Consider the following 21,153-nt stretch of genomic DNA (forward strand, 5'->3'; position numbering starts at 1 on the left):
CTTAAAGGATCAGATCTTCAGAAGCACATACAGTACAGCCACAGAAGAATCAATACAATCTTAATTATCAAGCTATTACTAATTCTGACGTTTTTCTGCTTACAGTTCTCAAAATACTGGAGTTATGGAACTGCAAACCTTAGTTATGGTCAGGCTTCCAGGTATGATCTTAATGATCTGGACTTCTCAGATGCTGAGGCAACGATTAGGAGCCTGCTAAAATAAAAACTTCATTTTCTACAGCATATGTCAGTTTAGAATAGAATACTGTCTATGTTATACCAAAAGCATGAAATATATTTCCCAGTATGCGTTTAGCTCTACGATCAACATTTCCAAGCTACTTGCCAGCAGAATTCACAGCGCTGAACATCAGCATTGTTAGCTCCTTGGAAACCCCTTTGGAAATCCTTGACACATTTTCCAGAGCCCTAAGTGACTTCTCATCTTCATTAATAATGCTTTCACATGGGGAGGCAAGATCTTGAACAGAAATTCAGACCAAACGTGTTACAGCAAACAGAGATCACAGCACAGTAACTTCTCTGCATGTAATCAGCCTGAGATAGCTGAGATAAGTACAGAGATGAGTGAAGTCCATCTCTCCATTAGGCAGACATCACTACCAAGCATGAGAGCTGGTAAGATCTGTAAGGTCCGTGCCTGCTAACTACCTTTTTTCCCTGTTCAGGAATAGGGTAGGACTAGGAGGAAGCTCCATGCAGTATGCGTACAAGCTGGGGGAGAATACATATGGTTAAAAGCTGCTCTTGTTCTCCTATTCAGAGCTCTCACAGTGATAATCCAGCCAGACCCAAAAATGAGTCCCATAGGATGCAGCAATTGCCATCAAAAAGCAGTAGAAACTGCGGCAATGAACTAGAAAAATCATAAAATTCTGGAAGACACAAAGGTTTACTAAACCATTGCAGATTTTCCATGTTTCTACCCCCAGAAAATGCCCTCAACATGCACCAACACTAAATCTCACTACAAGTAAGTTTCCTACTAACAACTCTTTTGAAAGGCAGCTACGTTTCTGTGGAAGTCTAGAACTCCACAATCGCTCTCCTTCTTGGGACCCTACATGCACAGCTGTGCCTTCATTAGGGGAAAAAGAAATACGTGGGAAGCACTTTCACAGCTGAAGCTAGAAGCAATGGCCTGCAGATGTATCCGCTAACAAGAACAGTATTTCATTCATATTACTTTTTACTTCGGGAGATGATTGTAACTCGAACGAACATGAGCCAACAGCAATTTCTACTTTCATTTACAGTCCATATACAGAAAAAAAGTTTCCTGTGTCCTTTGCTGAACACTGCTAGCAGCTTTATTAAGACCAACAGACTGAATTTCTTTATGCAGCTCCTGTAGGGTAAATGCTTTGAAAATGCTACAGTTCCTTTTCTAAGTATGCTGGGATGGGCATGGAAGTCAGTACAACTGGTGTCCAAATCTGGTGAATTTACATTAGACCCAGCTTCTCTCACCTGCTGCACGCTGGAAAGTTGTAATATATATCATACACATCCTTAGTAATGCATATTATTTATTAGTTATGTAGCCAGGATTCCTTCAGACCGCAGCAATCCTGAGAAAGGATTTTCCCATGTCTCCTCACAGCTGTAGACTCCTTGGTTGTCAGGAGGGAAAAATCTCCTGCACTGGCAGAATTATTTTTTATGAAATGTAAAGCATGGGCATTTTTAAGGTATGCACATTATAAGACTACAAATTTCTGCATTTAACAGAAAATATTTGCTTTTTGTTACATCCTGCAGATTAACAGTTTCAGCACTGGAATGATCCATCCCCTTACACCTGTTTCAACACAGTATCAAGAAACCTGACATATGCTGGTGGACTTCAAAACCAGAGGGCTGTTTTCAAATAGTAGAAAGCCCGATTTTATTTTCAGATCACGTAAGGGCATTTTTTGTCTTTCATCTCATTCTCCTTTGTAAACCTACATAGGACACATTTAATAGAAACCAGTAACCTTTTCAGTAAGAGAGGAAGCATCTACGATCCCCATTTTACTTCATCTTAACTGTAATCCACAACATGTCACTAAAAAGTATGATGCTATACAAAGCATTTTTCCATTAAGCTCAAGAGGGAGAAATCACTGTTTGAAGATGACTGTGTTTTATCCTCTCTTCTAACCAGATATGACCAATGCAAGATTTGGTTTGGATTTGTGTTTTCTTCTCTTGTCTGAAAACCAAACCATCCAACTCCCACGTTAAGCAAGACCCTGTTTTCAGGAAGAGCTAGTAGAGCACTTTCCGTTCTTATGTATCGTAGGTCATTCAGAATTACAAGGAAGCACAAGGACTGGCCCCACACTGTGACCACTTAAATTTGTGAGTAATTATCTGATTATTATTTAACGTAAAATATTTGTGTCAATTCATGGCAGAAAGCTGAATAGTTACACTTCACATAAGTATTTCTAATTAAATGTCCTTAAATGCAAGTACTCAGGATGTCAGAACAGTTTTGTTTTCATGCAACGGTCCACATTTTGTGCAACAATTTGCAGCACAGAACTTCCTCCTATCCTGTTTTATCCTCCTGATGCTGCTGCATGGCATTACTTTGTGATTTTCAAATTACATTCATGGCTTTCTTGTAGAAATCAACTCTTATACCTAAAAATTACCTGCGCATAAATGTTTCATGCCGTTCTTGTCTTTCAACAAGGTAAAAAAGCTCAAATTTGCTAAAAGACAACTAAATGTTTTGATGGTTCAGAATTGTGAGCTATTTTCTTTTTAATCTGTGAGTCTATGTCACTTTTGATGATAATGCCTTGATCCCAGATGGAACTGTTCTGCCATAAATATTTTAAAATAGAACATAAAACCTGACTGCACATTTTACTTTGTTTATCAAATAAATCAAGATCTGAATGCTCATTAAGTGATGTTTGTTTTTAATAAATTGCAAGAGTCAATAACAAAAAAAATGCAACTAAAAAATAATGACGAAATTGATGACACAACCAGTCAGGAATATACACCATTATCCTACAACTACATCGTTTCTCCAGCAGTTTTTTTGAATGGTTGCTGAAATTGCCTCAGAATAATACTGAGGCAGCATGCCATGGAGGTACCTTATCACCATGTTTAAAATTAATAGACCAGTTGAGATTATTCTTTCCAGTACAGAAGCTTCACCTTAAAAGCAGGGAGAAAAAATCTCTGCAAGGAATAGTTTCTAAATAGGCAGAGTGTGTTCCAGAGTCCCAGAAGAGAGGGCAGAGCAGCCAATAGCTCCTGTCCTTCAGCAGAGGACACTTCTCTTATACTTCTTCTCTGACACAAGTACATCGGTCACAGCTCCAGGTTCTCTACCCAGAAAGATCCTCTTGGGGTCAGCAGGGACTCCTATCACCATTATGTTTACCCCATAGGTGTACATAACTGATACAAGGAGTCACCTTTCCCACGTGTAGCTGGATTCGCTTCTGCTAAATTCTAGAAGATGCACATCATTAAAAAAGAGAAAAAGTCAATTAAACTAGTGGCAGGTCCTACATCTGCTGCATAATTTTGAAAGAGGCAAGACCATTAGGCAATAAAAAGTACTGTAGACAGCAACAAATTGTGCTGAATTGCCTGCTGGTAATTAAAAAGTGCATTTGTTTAAAAGGCCATATATAGTTCTTAATGAGCTAGGACTCTGACCTTCAACAGCATGGCGAAGAGATGTGTTTGGGGCTTAAATCACTCTAAATGAGTCTTTTATTTTAAAATACAGACATTGCCTCTCTGCCTGATCTGGCTTTGGGAACATGACATCAGCTCTTATAGAACCTCATCTAAGCATGGAAACCAAGCTCCATCCCAAAGGGTCAGAAAAGTGTCACTGTGCATCTGATAAACCTATTTTTGGAATCATAATCTGCTAACTCCTCCTCTTTTATACTCTTAGCAGCCTTCACTTCCTTTGAGAAAATGTGAAGCTGACAACGGTCCACTGTTCCTTCAGTCCATCCCAAGTACAAGACAATTAATCTTCCAAGTGGTGTTTTTAACACTTTACAACATTTTAATGAATAATTAAGAATGACTGGATGAACCAAAAATTCTTTTAGAAAGATGTTACATGTAGTTTCAGGAAGTTTCATTTCAGAGAGTACTTTGCTACAACATGATTTCCCAGAGCTAAAAAGTTCACAGAGCAGCCAACACAAATATAACATCCTTACCCAACAGCTCAGATGCACACCAGAAAACATTACTGATCTACACAGAGTGGGAAAAGGTCACATCCTGAACTTCAAACACTACTCATCCTTCTCCAGATCTAGCATTTTCTTAGGGTTTCTTTAAAACTAATCATCTTTTTGCATAACTAAATGGAATACAAGTGTTTCAAGAAATTAATCATACACCATTTTTGGTTTTGATAGGACCAATCCAGGGGCCCCAAATCAAAGGGTTATTGCCATTAACTCTAGTACGCTTCAGGTCTGATCCTAACTAAACATTTTTGCTTGTTGCACACTGCTTAATTTTTATAACAAGTGTCTTCACAATTGAAAAAGAAGTTGAAGAACTTCAGAGCCTTGGAAGCACATTACCTTCAGAGAACAGGAAATAAGATCTGCATTCTCTTTGCATAATATGTGAGGTTAAAAATAATATTAAGAGGAATACGTCTCTTCTGCAGTACACCAACAGTATAGATTACATGTGATTCAAATGCAATCATTTTCTATTACATTTATCTAGTGAATACTACTGAAGCATGTATAAGTACCATTTTACATAATCTGTGATTTTTATGAGATTTAGTTTCAGGTGAATTTTGTCTCTTTCTCCAAATTTCAGGGAATGAAAGTTTGCAGTATGTAGTATGGAAGAATGCAGTTCCTTCAACTCAAAATCTGTAAGAACATGATGACAAATCATAAGTTTCAACCATTTAAAACATATGTTGTTTACCATCTTCCATACTGGTAAGACAAGTGTTGTGTGGAGCAACTGTGGTAAAATCTGTGTTGTTTTAAAGGACCAGTATCAACAGAGACACAAAAGAGAAAGTCTTCTTATTTATGGAGTCTCCTGGCACACTCTTGTTTTCTTATTTTAGGCAGTGCAGTGGAAACACCTCCCTTCTCTTTGACATGCATATGTCCAAACAGAGGGCACTGACTTGAGATAGGTCTCCTTTACTAGCCTCATGTAAAGGGACTGTACTGAACCTTGTATTGCTTATCTATGTATTTTCCCAGATTTCATTCTTACTTGATTGCTTCCAATGATTCTTCTTCTTACTTGCCATTTACTGCCTGTACTTTCCTATGGTATTACTTCTCTTTTTTGTTTCTCCCACAATTTTTACCTCTTTCTGTTGCATCTCACAATATTTTAACCTGTTCTTTCCACAGATAACTCAAATTATAGCTCTTACTCCTGCCAGTTAAAGACTAAGTTATCCTTTCTTGACTCAGATTTCTGTGGAGAAAAGACCACTGAAATCTTCTAGAGAAGATATAATGAATTCTGCAAATCAGCTTTTTATGGTATGCGCATGTTCTTGTTTCTGAGTGGAAGACCAAGAGTTATTTCTCAAAGTGTCAAAGAAAACTTTTCACACCACTGAATGTTATCAATCTCACTTAAGATTGCTGGTGACATCTTGACTTGTTTATCATAATCTAAGAAATGATGGCAACTTTTAACTTTTAAACTAGATTTGTAAATGACTTAGACTCTCTGAATATACAGTTTCCTGAGCTTAAAACTGCAAAATGCAAGAAGTAGGATACGGTATGAAATTAAAATGCTTGTCTAAAAGAAAAATGAACATTTTTCTTTTTTTCTCTCTCTCTTTTTTTTTTTTTTTTCTCCCCTCACCTATAAATTGTATCATGAGAAAAGACAGAATAGCCTAAAGACCTCTTCCGGATGTATTCCCTACTGAACACTTTAAAGGAATGATTAAAAACTAGGCAAAGGAAAAGCCTACCTTCATCAAGTTTTCTGATTTCGTTAGTAAATAACTGACTTGAAAAGGTTCAAACATAGCAATCCCATTTTCCTTGATATAATAGGCTACAGATCTTACAGAACAGGAAGGCGTCTGTAAATACCACTCAATGTTTTTTAGCCACTAATAACAGGAAATATGTAAAATAGAAATATGTAGAGGCATATGTGTGCCAGGTGGGACTATACCTACACCAACATCCAGAATTGACCCAATTTGGTTAATAACACACAAATAATAGTTGGGACAGGAGCAACTTAAAGACCAGAACCAACTCTTTGGCATGGAAATTAAAATAAACACTCCTGGAGGTTCAAGTGTTTGATGTAATGAATCTTTAACTGTTTATTCCAGAGAAGAGAGCCATAAGGAGGAAAAGTATCCCCCACGCAGAACATCTTGTAGTTTGCTCGTTTGTTTATTCACCTTGGGAAGATAAGGAGCTGGGAAGTCAAATCCCTGCAGGCAGGAAATGAAAGAACTCGAAACCGAGTCTCATAATTTAGCTTGGCTGAGGACTCCTGGGGCAGAAAACTGACAACTACACTTCTGACAAATTATGTGATGCCAGCCCTTGAATTTGCTCTTTTCTTTCTTCTTTTCCATCTTCCATTTGATACTATTCTGTAAATTTAGGTTGAATTTATGAATAGCTTCAGGGGGACCAACACCATGTTTTTCAGCAAATGTACCTTTCACTTAATTTTCTTTCTCACTTCAAACATCAGGTTGCTCAATTACTTCAAAATTCTGTTCATATGAGCAATGAATACACAAATAATGTAACTGGAATAAGAGTCCATGGAAATTTAATAGTGATGCCTTTTATTGATGGATGGGTGCCTCAGATCAATTTTTCCTCATCAGATATAATTTTATTGTTAGTTAATGTAAGAAATATTAATTGAATTCTTACCCTGCAGGTCTAAATTTAAAAGCTTCCGTATACTATGAAAAAGAAAAATGCTCTAAGAGAAACTGGAAAAAAGTAGTGCTCCTATTAAGATCTCAGTAAGTTTGACCTATATGTTCCCTTCCCTCCCAGTACTGGTGACAACAGAAAATAACTTTGTGCCACCACTCTTCCTGTGCTTCAAAGTTACTAGGGTTTTGTTTGCATTTGGTGTCAGGCCCTGGTATCTCATCATTGAAAACTGTCTCCAATGCCTATCTATGTATGGAACATGCATTTAAGACATACTCTATGATGTGAAATAACAGAAGTAAGTTTGTTTTTCAATGTGTATATGTCTGACCTCTTGATATCAAGATTGTGCCTACTATCACTACTATCACTATAAAAGTACTTTGAAATTAATTTGTAGAAAAAGCATCTTCCATGTTTTGTGTAAGATAATTCCTTAAAGAATGTTATTTAGCTGGAATATAAGGGGAAAAATAATCAGGTAACTAGACACACTAATCAACAGAAAGATAATAAACAATCTTGAATAAAACTGAAAACGGGATGCTTATAGTGAGAGTTTGAATGTTTGTTTTCTTTTCTCAGTAGAGGGCATCCTCAAAACAGTAACAGCAGGCAACAACAACAGCAGGCAACAATAAATACCATTTAACCTAAATCCCTGGAAAGTAGAACAAAGCTTTCTCTGATCACTCCATTGCATCCCCCTACAACACTGACTGTAGCTGCTTTCATCAACTTTTTGCCAGCTAACTGGCCCACTTAACTATCGTGATCTAATTTAAAATACGAGAAATTAACACATCTACTGCACTTTGCTCATTTTATCAAGCAATCAAATCACAGAAAAAATGAAATATTGGAGTTGCAATCTTTAATGCCCTGTCTCATACGGAAGAAAGAACTCCATGGTTCAAACATTCAGGACTGCATTTCCTACTGTAAAAATGGTTTCCAGGACCCTGGAGAAAATGTATGCATTTTAAACACTTCTGCTCACTAGGAAAACTAATCAGTAGTTGTATTCATGAAGATGAACATTTGATTTTGCTTAATAAGTAACTTTATCCAACTTTTTCTCTCATGAAAACAAACACAACTTGAAATGGAAATACAGACAAAACATGTTACTCTCTCATTAGGCAGGATCACTACAACACTCTACACAGACTATATTCTACATTATTTAATGATCTATTAGCATATATTATTATCATATATATGGCAAAACATTTAAATTCTACGCTTAATTTGCTATACAGGCAATGCTGATATCTTAACAACTGTGTTCATATTATCTGGCCTGAAAAATCTCTTTAGCAACAGCCCATAAAAGGTGGGATGAAAACACATCACTCAAACATCTTCCACTGCTCTATCCCCCTGCCAGCCACCTTTAATTTGCTTCGCTGCAATAGGATTTTGTGATAGAAAGTTATTAAATCACCAAGCCCATGACTTCTTTCTCTTGACAGCAGAACAGACTAAATGACCTTGGCTAATTTCAATGAGCCACATCATATTGTATTAAGGCAAAAAGATGAGAAAGAGTAATATACAAAGAACTGGTATTTGGATGGTAAAATGAGGAGATTTAAAAAAAAAAAAAAAAGTGTGTGGGGGGGCTGCAAGATACGCTTTTCCCCAGACAAATGCTCTTATTTACTAGCAGCAAAAATACTTATGATCATCTTATGTCTACGTTTTTTTCTCTTTTCTGTCTTATAACCAGTGAAAAAGTAAAAAGTTTAATACAAAATGCAGAGTGGTTGCAGAAGAAATAATTTTGAATATTACCTGATGGCTTCAGCAGCCCCCCTGGCACATCAGAAGCAATGTGAGATTTCCTGAGGGTACAAGGATTCAGTAACCTGATGTGACACTTTGTACAGCACAGTCTTAGAGGGTGATGAGTGATTTCAAACTTGTCAGAATAAACCAAATGAGTTTACAGAGATTTCTTTTGCTGGTGTGCATAGGAAAAGACTCATGGGAAAATGGTGGGAACATTTACAGTTCTAGACTAATTTAGATTTTCTTTGTTCCTTTGAAACACGACTGCATGAGAAAGGAAAAGCAGGGGAAAAAAAAAGAGGAAGATTAGGATATAAATGTAGCTCCATAACTTTATACTTTTACTTTTATAATTTCTCATTCTTGAAAGGCCTGAAGATGCCATAAAGTTCTAAAATTTCTATTTTTGCCTCTGGTAAACACTACTTAAAACTTCTTAGTGTTCCAGCTGTAGAAGTGCCAGAGTGAATACATGATTCAGTAATAGCTGCATTAATCTTCATCTTGTAACAATTCATTCAAAAAGCTTAAACAGAAAAATAATGCTCTGATTATAGGTTGCTGCAAACATAACAATTATTTGGCTAAATCTTCTGTATGTGTGTTTTGCAGGTTTTTTTTTTAATACTAAATGATCCAGAGCTTGCTTTTGTGTATTTTATTGACTAGAGATTAAAGCTCAGATCACAATTAACAGAGATCCAAGTAATCCAAAGAGTTGGCAGAATTCTATCAGATCTCAGTTAAGTTCAGTTAAACTGAGTTTTAATTAAAAAAGAAAGTATCTCAAGTAACCTCTGTGATCTCTCCCAGATTTTCTTAATCTTAATTAGCCCATTAAAATGTGTCAGGTTACATCTAGGTAATATATCAAAAACATTTTCAAGTTATTTTCATAAGACAGTCTTCCGAATGTGATGCAGATGCTCCTGTGTGCCTAGGCTCGTCTTGTCAGTGGTGTTAGGTAGGCAGACAGGTAGACATGCAGGCAATTACCTTATGAGTGACTCTCAAAATAGCAAGGGCTTTAATGGATGTTGCAGTCTTGCTATTATGATTAATTTCAATATGAGATGGTATAAGCAATCTGAATAATCAGTATTTCAGATGGGAAAGATACAGTCACATTTTTCCATCAACTCTGACTTTGGAGGGGAGCTGCTGTGACTCAGAGCCTGGACAAGCAATGCAAGTGCAGGTTATGAGCTCCCCTGAGCCCAGGCCAGCAGCTGTGGCACTTCACAGAGATGGGAACCTGGCCAGATACTACTGATAGCTAATCAGCAGAAGTATTTGTAATGAAAGTGCCCTCCAAAATCTTCTCACTTCAGGGGTTTAGTGCAAGTGGAGACCTCCAGTGAGTCCCAACAGCATTCCTGCTTTCCCCTCCCCAAAGCTGGCTTGTCTATCCTCCAACCAAAGAATTACAGAGCATAATGCACGGCAAGGATGCTCTTAAGTTAAGTGGAAGACCACTTAATGAGACCCCTATGTACTTTACTACTAACATGTCCACTGGAAAAACTCTACACATAGACTGTTAAATCTGTTATTTTGTCCTGTCAGCCATACCAGATAAACTTGCAGTATTCCCATGACATAGTACAACACTGCCCGCAGAAAAGCAGTGGATACTGCAGTATAACGCATAACAAACTTCATCTTTAAGTCAGAGCAGCAGACTGGACTCTTACCTGAGTGTCTGTTATTTCTGTCAGTTTTGCTTCTCAATAATTATTCCCAAAATGTTCTATTTTATGATAAATTGGCATAGAGCCAAAGATTTGCAGAACATTTGTGCTAGCATTTATTATTATTTTTTGCAGTATTCTTCTAGTATTTTCTGGCTGAAATATCCATAATTTTAGCATAATAATTCCTGCAGCTATTAATAATAATGTATTTCTTAAGCCAGTTAAGTGAAAAAAGGTCATTTCTACATTCTGTAGAAGTTCTTGTTTTCTACAGCTCTAAATCAGAAACAGACTGGAAACTACTTTTGGCATATCTAATTCAATTTTTTGCCAAATATATAAGAAGTATGGATTTATAGAACTGTACAGACCATCTCTGCAGCCCTATTAAAAACCCTTTCAAAGATTCATAGGAATGTGACTGTAATTCTCTAGAAATTATCTTAAAGATATATCTTAATCCTTTACCTACTCAAAGCTAAGTTATGCCATCTAATCCTTGATGGATATTTGTCTAAGTTGTTCCTAAAACTTTTGGGGAAATAAATGAGGCATTTTCACCTTCAAAATACCACAAAATCAGTGGCTGGAGCAGGCTGAAGTGACATGGTACCTGCCCTAATGGACCACAGGCAGGCTGCAGCCTAGGCCTGTGTCAGCAATGCCCTCAGTGAGCTCACCGAGCGTGGTGCTCTGGCACGAACCATGGGAAGAAAAGACTCAGAGCTATAACTGTCCAGATTGCAGCAGTAATTCGGTGACTCCCCTGTGGCACACGGACTCTCAGCATGTTGCTCGGCTGAGCTTTAAGAGTGGCTGAAAACGCAACAGAAATAAAGATGTGACTCTCAAAAGAAACACGAAGAACGGTGCTACCAAAAGAAAAAAAGCTAAACCGACCAGAAAAAGCTCTGAACCAGTCCTCTGCCAGAACAGCTCCAGCCTGGGTCTAGTTTTGGCATCAGTACATTTTATCTAAGCCTCATCCTGCCTCCAAACAGCTGATGGGCACTGATCCTGACTTGGCAAGTCACACCAAGGTGAAATTATCTAGGGAGCCTCAGGACACCAAACAGCCCCAGCCTACAGTTTTAAATGAGGGACAAGTATATACTTTGAACTCTTGCTTACACTTTCAGCATCTGTAAAACATTCTTCAATTAGTCAAAAAATAGCTAAGAAATCAAAATGACCAAATACGGATGCTTTATCTCTAATACACACAGTGAGTTTCAGTTCCAGTGAACTAAGCACCCCTTCTCCTCTGAAGGACATTGGAACACATAATGTGAAACAACCATACATAATAAAACATTTTTTATTTCATATTGCCACAACCCCTCCTGAATTTATGCATTACATTCACCAGCAAAAAATGCATACGTGCTTGAACTAAAAGATGATGAGAAAGGAAAGTCATTGTATTTACTACTATTCCCTTGAAATTCCACATACATTACCATTTCACACTGCAGATATGATCATATTTTCACTTGCCCAGGGAAAGGTGCAGGCCTGAATATCTCTCTCAAAGATCATAATGTAATGAATTAACATAAGAATGTTAAATTTAGAGAAAGAAATGGGAATAGTTCCAGTTACTGAATGCTTGTGCTCCATTAGTTCTTGAACGCTACTGGAAGCCTTCACCCTTGCGGAGCTGTGACCTGATCACTGAGACGTCCCTGCCACGGTCACTTGCCCCATAACACAGAGAGATCAGCAGATCATTGCAGCATAGGTCCATGACCAACTGTGTGCAGTTGTGTGCAGCTGTGTGCAGCTCAATATTTAGAACTGATACTACCACCTTGATCAATCAAATATATCATATGAATAATCTTAGTTAAGTACTAACACAATTTGAATGCCATTTTTGCCATTAATAGGAGGAAAAAGCTAACAATTCAGACAGGTTTCTGGAGCAACTTTGCAGCTTTTGGCCACACAGGTGACCTAAACATATCACTTGTATGCTCAGTCCTTAAAAAATACAGCAACAGAATGGCTCACCAGTCCCCCTAGTCATTGTTCTGATATATATGTATAAAATAGTTAATACTATATTGCATTCATACCAAACATATCATAACAACACATTAGTGGCAGCTGTTACCAAACTACATGACCATAATGTAATAATATTGTTTTCTTATTCTTTGGGCTTTGTTGATAGAAATGTGTCCGCTAATATTTTCAAGAACCATCTCTAATAAGCAGGTCAAAATACATAATGGCTACAAAATATTAGTGAGTTGTTAACCACTTCTGACATGAGTTACTGGGAGACAACTTTAAATCCTTCATAATCATATATTTAAAAGGACTTCATCCTATATGTGTTCTGTGACCAAATGTTTACTTTTAGTATGTTTAAGTAAATGTTATGGTAATTTATTAGAGTAGGCATTAATTGTACCACTGGGAAGATTTCATATTCATGTATGATAATAAAGAAAGGAGTGGGAATCAATAACCTTGCAAGGCTGATTTAAGCATAAATTGAAAGGGCATGCACGAAGACAAGTGATTTTATGTCATATTACATATGAAAACCAAATGTATTTAATTTACAGGAATACAAGATTTTAATTTTGGTCAATTTCTTTTTCCAATTCCACTGTTCTCGAATTTAAAGAGTTAAAACATAATAATTATTTAGCTTTGGCAGTTTTTATTTTTTTTGGCATTCAATCCAGATTTACAGAAATACATGAATCACTGAGAAATACACATTTAAATTGTGTTTAATGGATGAATACTGTTCTATAAAAAAAAAAAAAAAAAAAAAAAAAAAAAAAGACTTCAGAAAGCCTCAGGAGAGACCAAGTATTGCTTTGGTCAATTTACCTTTTTTTGGATCCTGGAACCAGTGCTAAAGTCAATATGCTGACACAAATTTTGATTTTCTGTAATGCTTGTTGAACAAGCACTACAAAAGTAGAGCCTTCTAGAAAGGAAATGATTCCCATCACTGTGAATAAGAATTGTCATGTATTGTATGACAGCCTGTACCCTCACCTGGTTACATAAAAATAACTATTTGTAGTTTTGTGAAGTCAGCAGTATTGCACTGATTAATTCCAGGTGGCATTTTTTGTTCCTTATTTAATTTTTTTATGTGGCTTATTTTTGGTGTGGGCTTGGATTTTACTATGACAGTTCTGGAAATCTGTCCAAATGAACCTTTAAATTCTAATTTAACTTTCGGAACTGTACCACTAATTGTATCTTTTACTGTGTATTGTCACATTGGATTCTAGCTCAAGACCCTGAATCTGTTCCTGAGTTTCTGTTTTTCAACATAAGTCCTGTTAAGAATCATCAGCAATTATTTGCCTTGCAGCGAAGTCTACTGATTGAAAATAGTTGACATGTTAATGATTGATGCTATCCTAGATTTGAGCTTAAAATGACAGCCCTGTAACTGTCCCCAAGGCAGAGCTTAATAAAACTTCTGAGTATTACAGTTGAGGTGTTAAAAAAATTGACCTACACCAATTTCTATTTAGGATTTCTCATTGCCAGAATTAGGTAAGTATACTCCTAAACATTTGGTAATTTAAATAAAATCCTCCCCATAAGCAAGAACTCAATGCAAAATAATGCTTATGGCAAATCTAATGTCTTTTTCAGCGTTGTTTTCATATTCTATTTTGTTTAAATGAATCATAAGAAAAAATAAATTCTGGCAAACATTATGCTGCCCAACTTTTGTTTCCTAATAAAGGGTTTCCTCATCTTTCTCTTGGAATAACCAGTTCTATCATACGATCTTAATAAAAGTCTGAAACCCCACATGTGCTTTTTATTCTTATTTGCTTCATACAAAAAAAAAAAAAGTTATTGAAACATGCATTAAAATTAATTTTTGCTTCATATGTATATATATATTCCTAAGAAGAAATTTCTAGTTCTCTCTGAACGCAAGAAAATACACAGCAAAAGACTTCAGGTTAAAACATTTTTTCTTCAGGAAATCTACTCACCCCGACAATGTACTCCTTCATCGTACCCATCTGAACAGTCATAAACACCATTGCAGAGCTGGGACAAGTGAATGCATTTGTTTGTGCCGATGCAGGAAATATAATTCAGGGTGCACTTGAAATCCACTTCCTCGGGACCTAAAAAAAGACACAGAACATTTCTTACATATACTTTTATACTTCTGTATCTACAACAGGGCAAAAAAAAAAAAAAAAAAAAAAAAGTTCTGTATTGCATACTATTCCCATTTTGATTCTCAGGGCAACACTCCGCATATCAGTCCATTCTGATGACTTCTGGCACATTATCATTGCTGTAATTAGGAAAATTAAAATCATCAGGTAATGATTAGTGCAATTAAAAGGAAATCAAGGGGTCAGAGAAGATTACTTCCCAAAATACAGGTGATGAAATACTGTTGTTTTTTTTTTCTTCAAGTTAAACTTTTGGGAAGATAAATTTAAACTTTACAACATTAAAAAAGTATCACAGATGTGCAACTGCCTTGTGAATCCCAGTGTAGGGAATTCTACAGTCATAACAATAATAGGTACTTATATTAATATCCACTGTTTTGCTATATGGATAACCTTAGCTATTTATGGAATTACTTATAAATGCTACATGTTTATGGCTGTATTACATCACAGAAACTGTCCCTCCATCCCAGGAGTCTGGAGCCATGCCGTACAAGATGGCAGGGGAGGATAAGGATGCTGTGATTGCTCCCTCGGGGATGCAATCCCCATGCAATCACTCTGCATCCCCTTATCTGTGAAGTGTTAAGGAGAGGGATTTTCAAGGCTCTTGTTTGTTTATTGCTTTGTGAGGGTTTTGAGTGATTAAAAAACAATGAACATTATAATTTCACGTGAGAAGGATTTTGAGATTTTTAACAAATGATTACAGAGCACAAGTAGGTCTGAAGGCTTTAGCTTGTTTAGAGGATGAATCATACATAACTTATGCGCAGTAACTGAGCTACACAGAGACACACAGAGGTGTGGAAGTTTTCAGGAAACAACTTGCAGCACCTTGACTGCTTGTGTCGGAGCCTTGGGTCTGTGCTAAACTGACAGCTTTAAACAGTCCTCAAGGGAAATATCACCTAGGATGCACCGTGCTCAGGTGCAATAAGCTTTCACCTTCTCCAAGGCACTAACTGCAAGACGAAGGACAGAGAACACACAGAAGCTGAGAGCTCTGGGTAAATCTCAGCTTTGGCAGATTTTGCCTCCTGGAGTCAGCAGGCCAAAGTGAAGCTGAGCTCCAGAGGGCATTTAGGATTTTTAAACAACCACAGAAAGCTCTTAGCACAGCCAATGAAATAAAAATCCTTACTTTAAACAACGGTCCCGATTAGAAGACCGAAGCATTTCACTGCCACCCTGCACGCCAGCAGGCTGCCCAAAATTTGGAGTAGGTGCATCCAGCACCCTTCTCAGGGGTTCCTGGTGTCCCTCCTGCCTGGCTCTGATGGGGTGACACCAATTGCATCCCCGATACCCCCGTCACTGGCAGACAGAGCACAGTGCACTCATGCTAGGGAAAAATATAAATGAGTGATGTGCACAGGGATGAAAGTATGCTGTCTGGCATGCGTTATTTTTATTATATCTGTATTTTATCATATCCATATCAGGATATGATGACAGTAGGAACAACATCTGTTGAGAATGAGAGGGCTGTGACCTCCCAGCACTGGCAGAGACCAGCAGCAGGTAAGGAGGCAAGAGGCAGGGGTGAAGCAGCTTTCTTCGCTACTTCCCATCTTCCCTTCCTGCTGGGCAGCACGGCCACTGGGTGGGGTCCTGGTTCTTGTCACTTCTGGTTTTGCTTGGACTTTTGGCATTTTACTGTTTTCTTCCTCCCGATATAGGACCTATGAAGCATCCCATGTGCAGGAAGCTCACCACTGTGCCTACAATCTCTGGCAGTGCCGGGTGTCCTCCGGGACTGGCCGCACTCTGTAGAGCTTTCAAAGAGCATAGAGCAGTTCAGCACAGTCAAATGCTCAGTGTCAGCTAGGTCAGATAAAACTACAATGCTTAACGTGATTCCTATTTCAGTTCCATAAAGACTGAAGGCACTTAAAATTTAACAAAACCAAACTAATTATCTGATCTGTTAGTTACAGCTTGTTTATTCCTTGCATTGGAGCAACTGTGAATAGAGTGTGAGGAGAAAAAAAAAAAAAAATACTTTTTCTACTTTTTCTCTAAAAATAAAGAACATTCATTAAAAAACAAACAAACAAATAGGATGCAAACAAACAAAAAAAAACTTACATCTGTGAAGTATGGAAGCCATGGTACTTGCATTACTTACGAATAAGCCTAAGATTGCCAGAGTGCTTTCAGCATTCACAGATCATGATCAAACAGAAAATCAAAATCTGTGACCAAAAATAGATAAGCCTGTGTATTTTTCTTCTAAAAATAATGAGTGAAAAGAATGAAAGTCTTAATTAACATTTAAAATCTCAACGGGAAAAAGCTGATAAGCATACGTCTAAAGATTTCAGTATTTAATTTTGACTTGATGCTTTTTATTTTATACTACAAATTTTCCTGCAGGATACAAATATATTGTGATTCGAAATACAGTATCTAACTTAAAATAAGTAGGTAGGGGGCTTCATAAATTGTAGTTCTTTCAGGGGGAGCAGTCTGCCAGGAGACTGAATCATTGCTAACTGTGTTTTGTTTTCAAGAGAGATTTAGTTCATCACTTTGGGAAAACAAGAAGGTTCTGAATAGAAGGGATTAACTTATTAATGTGACTGATTAAGGTAAATTCACATATACTTATTTGTCAAATTGACCTTACACCAGGAGATGACCTCCAGTCCCCCAAAAAGGGGGAAATGTCTGCAAAATGACAGGTCCCAATTATATCATAATGTCAATGAAATAAGATAGCATGTCCCAAGGCCTCGGAGCAGCCCAAAACTCCCCGTCTTCACAGAATAAAATCCCGAAGCTGAGCACCAGGCTGCGTGGTGCTGTGCCCTCAGTGCAGCACACACTCCTTAGAGTGGATCCGACCCTGCACATCCTGAAACATCCAACGCAAACAGAGACGAGCAGCTCCTTATCTTGTTTACTCCTCTCCCCTTTTCCTTGAGCAGACAGCCACTTCTGGCAGTTTTATCTAGTGAACTTTGGGAAAAGGAATTTAAAAGTGTTCTTCAAAATAATCTCAGTGTATTTTACATCAGCGCAAGAATGCTAAGAACATAAAAGACGGATGGTGTCTTTTCTTCCCTTCAAAAGACACGATAATTCATAGCCTTGCAGGTTGGGGGAAAAATAGTCAAATTGCTGGCTGCAATTATGGCAGTACAGCATCCCAGCACTTCAAACGCTCGCACCACGACACCGCTTGGAGGGCAAAGGACTGAAGCTGCCTGCTCCTGTAGCTCTGTGCAGCTTTCTGGACTGGCTCGGAAGAGACCATGCAACTCCTCTGTGGTGTAACTGCGCAAGAGCCTGGGCAGTGGGCACCTCACTGGGGTCAGCCCATGGCCCAGGGTGGGTACAGGACAGGATCAGGCCCTGTGAGGGTCCCAGAATTTGACACGGCCCTGGGACAGCCAGGCAGGGCCAGGCGGGCAGCTCTGCTTCTTTCCCCAGACCCTGCAGAAGGCCAGATGTACCTCAGGAGCAGACGGGATGAAAGCAAGCAGTCAGGGAATTGTTACAGATCCACGTTTCTTTGGCTACTTGGCCAGAATGACCATTTCTGATTTGGTCATCCACTGCTGAGGCTCGCTTCACCTTCGTAGCCTGTGAAGCATGGAAAAACCCAGCACTGTGGTTTTGCCATACCTGTGTCATACACAGTAAACGCAGCTCGTGTCCCTTCAGTGTAACTGCCCTTCCTGCAGCAGCGGTTGAGAAGAGCTAGTAGAGTCCTTGGGATGCCCGCCACATCCAACACAATCTGCTTTCCCCAGATTAGCAGAGACATTTCACCATGCACTTTTGACATGGTATCTGTCTTGAGTTCATGCTCATTTATAACCACATCTGCACCTGTGTTGCTTCAGGCTATACTAAATTTCCAACTAGAGGATGCAACTGAGAACATGCAAGCTGATTATTTCCACTAGGTTTTGTTATCACAAGCAAGGTGCAAGTGGTTTTCATCAGCCAAAATTATGGATGAACATTATTTCATTATGTACATTTCCTTCTAGAAACATTCCTCCAAATTTAATTTAACATTCTGCACTAACTTTACAGAGGAGTTACAAAGTATGAATAAAAGATATTTGCAAAGATTGTAGAGATGGCCAGACAAAAGGAAGCACATCATGGCGTTCAATGCAAATTCAAGGTCCACAAAAATTTATTAAATTATAGTCAAAAACACACCCTTACTTCTTGCAAACTCATATAGAGATTCTCATATATGACAGCTGTAACCAAAAGGAAAACAAAATAAATAAATAAAATAAAAAATACATCAAGGCTGCTAGTTCTGAGTTTATTTTTTCACCTCTGTCTTTCTCAGTATGGTTTTCACACAGTGGTTTTTTTTTTTTTTTTTTTTTCATTCAACATCTCAGATAAGTAGCTTGAACTTTTAAATAACAGACTAGGTAGACAAATGTAGCACATCCCTTTAAAATACATTTAATTTACAGGAAATCCAGCAATTTTCTAGCAGCTGCCCTCAGTCACAAGAAATAAGTATTCTGACCTGTGGGTTGTCTTCAAAATTGACATTTGTGCTGTACATCAGGGATGAACAGATCCATCCTGCTCTCCTAAGGGTCTTCCTGGAGTCGGGTGCCCCAGCAGTGAGCAGTTACCCAGAACAAAGCCTATTCCATGGGTTTGGCAGCCCTTGAATTCAGCTCTGTCTGCATGTGCAGGTGGGAGCCCCACAGAAGGCATTTTGTATTTGTGTCCACCTCAAGCACCAATCTGGCAGAGGACAGAATCTGACTCAAAGACAAAATTGGTATTTATGATGCAAATACCTGACCAAAACATGTCTTTTTCTGTTCTGACTGCAGCACATGTTCCTCTAGGGAAGGTTCATTGTAACAGCTACCTACGCCTTCTCTGCAGTATTGATGAATGAAGTTGATTAATGACTGCAATTAAGCCAAAATGGCCCAAAGTTTAAGAAACGATAATCTGCACAACTTTTTGGATTCCTCTAGATAAATATAGGCTTAAATGAAAATACTCCACAATGGCACAATACAGTTCGTGGTTTGTCCAACACGCTCTGCAGGCTGTCGGACCCATTTCTCCCCTGAAGCATCGCTGTGGCACTGCTGGTGTGCCATTTCTGCTGGGGATTCTGGGTGCAATATAGGATTTTTAAGACCAAAGAACTGATTTGGGGGATTGAACTCAATGATCTTTCAAGGTCCCTTCTGATCACTAATTTTCTGTGATTAAGAAAATTAAGAATGCTCTTGCCAACATGAAACAACCAGCCCCATGCAGCCAAAGTAATATGAAATGTGTGACAGTTTAAAAAGTGTTAGAAGTCATCTGTGCCGTGCTTTCAGTTCGGTTTGGTTTAGTTTAGATTGGTTTTGGTCATATCACTGACAATAACCAGGGTTTTTAGAAGTGCTTAACTTCTATAAATCTTGATATTACATCTTAAATAAACATGATGTTTCTGGGCCTTCCAGGACAAGATATATCTTAAAAACATTTAGGTTTTAGGGCTAAATTATGGACATTAAGAAGAGGTTGCATTGTAGGAAAACAAGAGATTAATGTAAACACAAGTCTATGTCTTCCTAATCTTCATTATTAATGTATCACAATTATTTTTTTTTATACTCAGTATTTGAAAACTTCCAAGAGGTTGAATACTACAGATTATTTTTTGCATTTGAAGATGTAATGCGTTAAATTCAAACTAAATACACATCATATCCCATGGTATCATAGTTGCCTTAAAAATTCATTCTTCACACAGGTATAAAATCTATAGTATAACTATACATACATATACACAATTTAAATACAAGGACTTTGAAACATTGGGATTAATTTATGAAAATTACTTAAAATCTTTTCTTTTTTCCCCTTTGGTATTTTACATATATGCAAATGATTTTGTATTTAATAAGGATTTATGCATCATAAGTTATCCTTATTCATTCATTTTTCTTTTATTTATCCTTGTGCTTTATTCACCCACACAGATTGACAGTAAGTATAAGTTTGAAGTCACCTTCAATTAACTTAGGTATTCAGCTGTCCAGGAGAGAAAAAGAATAACAAACACTTACGCTTAAGTATGGGTGATTGAAAAGAAGAAGAAAGCAGACAAAATATTGTGCTGCTCTAGGCAGAACAATAGCTGTTCTCTCTGACCCCACAAACACAGCATATTCTCTCCAAAATAGTATTTCACTAGGAAGAATAGAACCAGCAGCAGTGAGAAAGATCGGGAATGTGCAAATGAATGAATATACTTATTATATGCCCTGTGACCAAACAGAAGGTGAGACTGCCAAAGCCTGTAGAAAGCAGTATTGAAATAGAAACAACAAAGAAACTGCAGAACTGCAGAAATCAAAAGATTGCTTTCAGTCATCGCAGTTCTGAAATCAGCGTTGATTCACAGCCCCTGCAGACCTTGTGCCGAGCACTTCATCCCTCCTCTCTCTGAAGGGAGGAGTATGGGCACAGACAGCCTTCCAGTGCCTACCTCCCCTTTCAACAGCTTTGGCTCTTTGGGCTTTGTATAGGGATAAGA

At 37.8% G+C, this 21,153-nt stretch overlaps 1 protein-coding gene across 1 annotated transcript in view; it reads right to left on the reverse strand.

The window, feature by feature from the left end:
* LRP1B (LDL receptor related protein 1B) overlaps positions 1-21,153 on the reverse strand; it is a gene marked incomplete at both ends in the record, with an annotated part of 666,837 nt that overhangs the window by 386,888 nt on the left and 258,796 nt on the right. The window contains one exon of the mRNA XM_082763005.1: positions 14,412-14,549. Within this exon, the coding sequence (XP_082619131.1) occupies positions 14,412-14,549 (138 nt within the window). The remainder of the gene's footprint in view (positions 1-14,411; positions 14,550-21,153) is intronic.

This window comes from Aythya marila (genome assembly GCF_965140915.1).
Source record: "Aythya marila genome assembly, chromosome: 6".
Classification (NCBI taxonomy): domain Eukaryota; kingdom Metazoa; phylum Chordata; class Aves; order Anseriformes; family Anatidae; genus Aythya; species Aythya marila.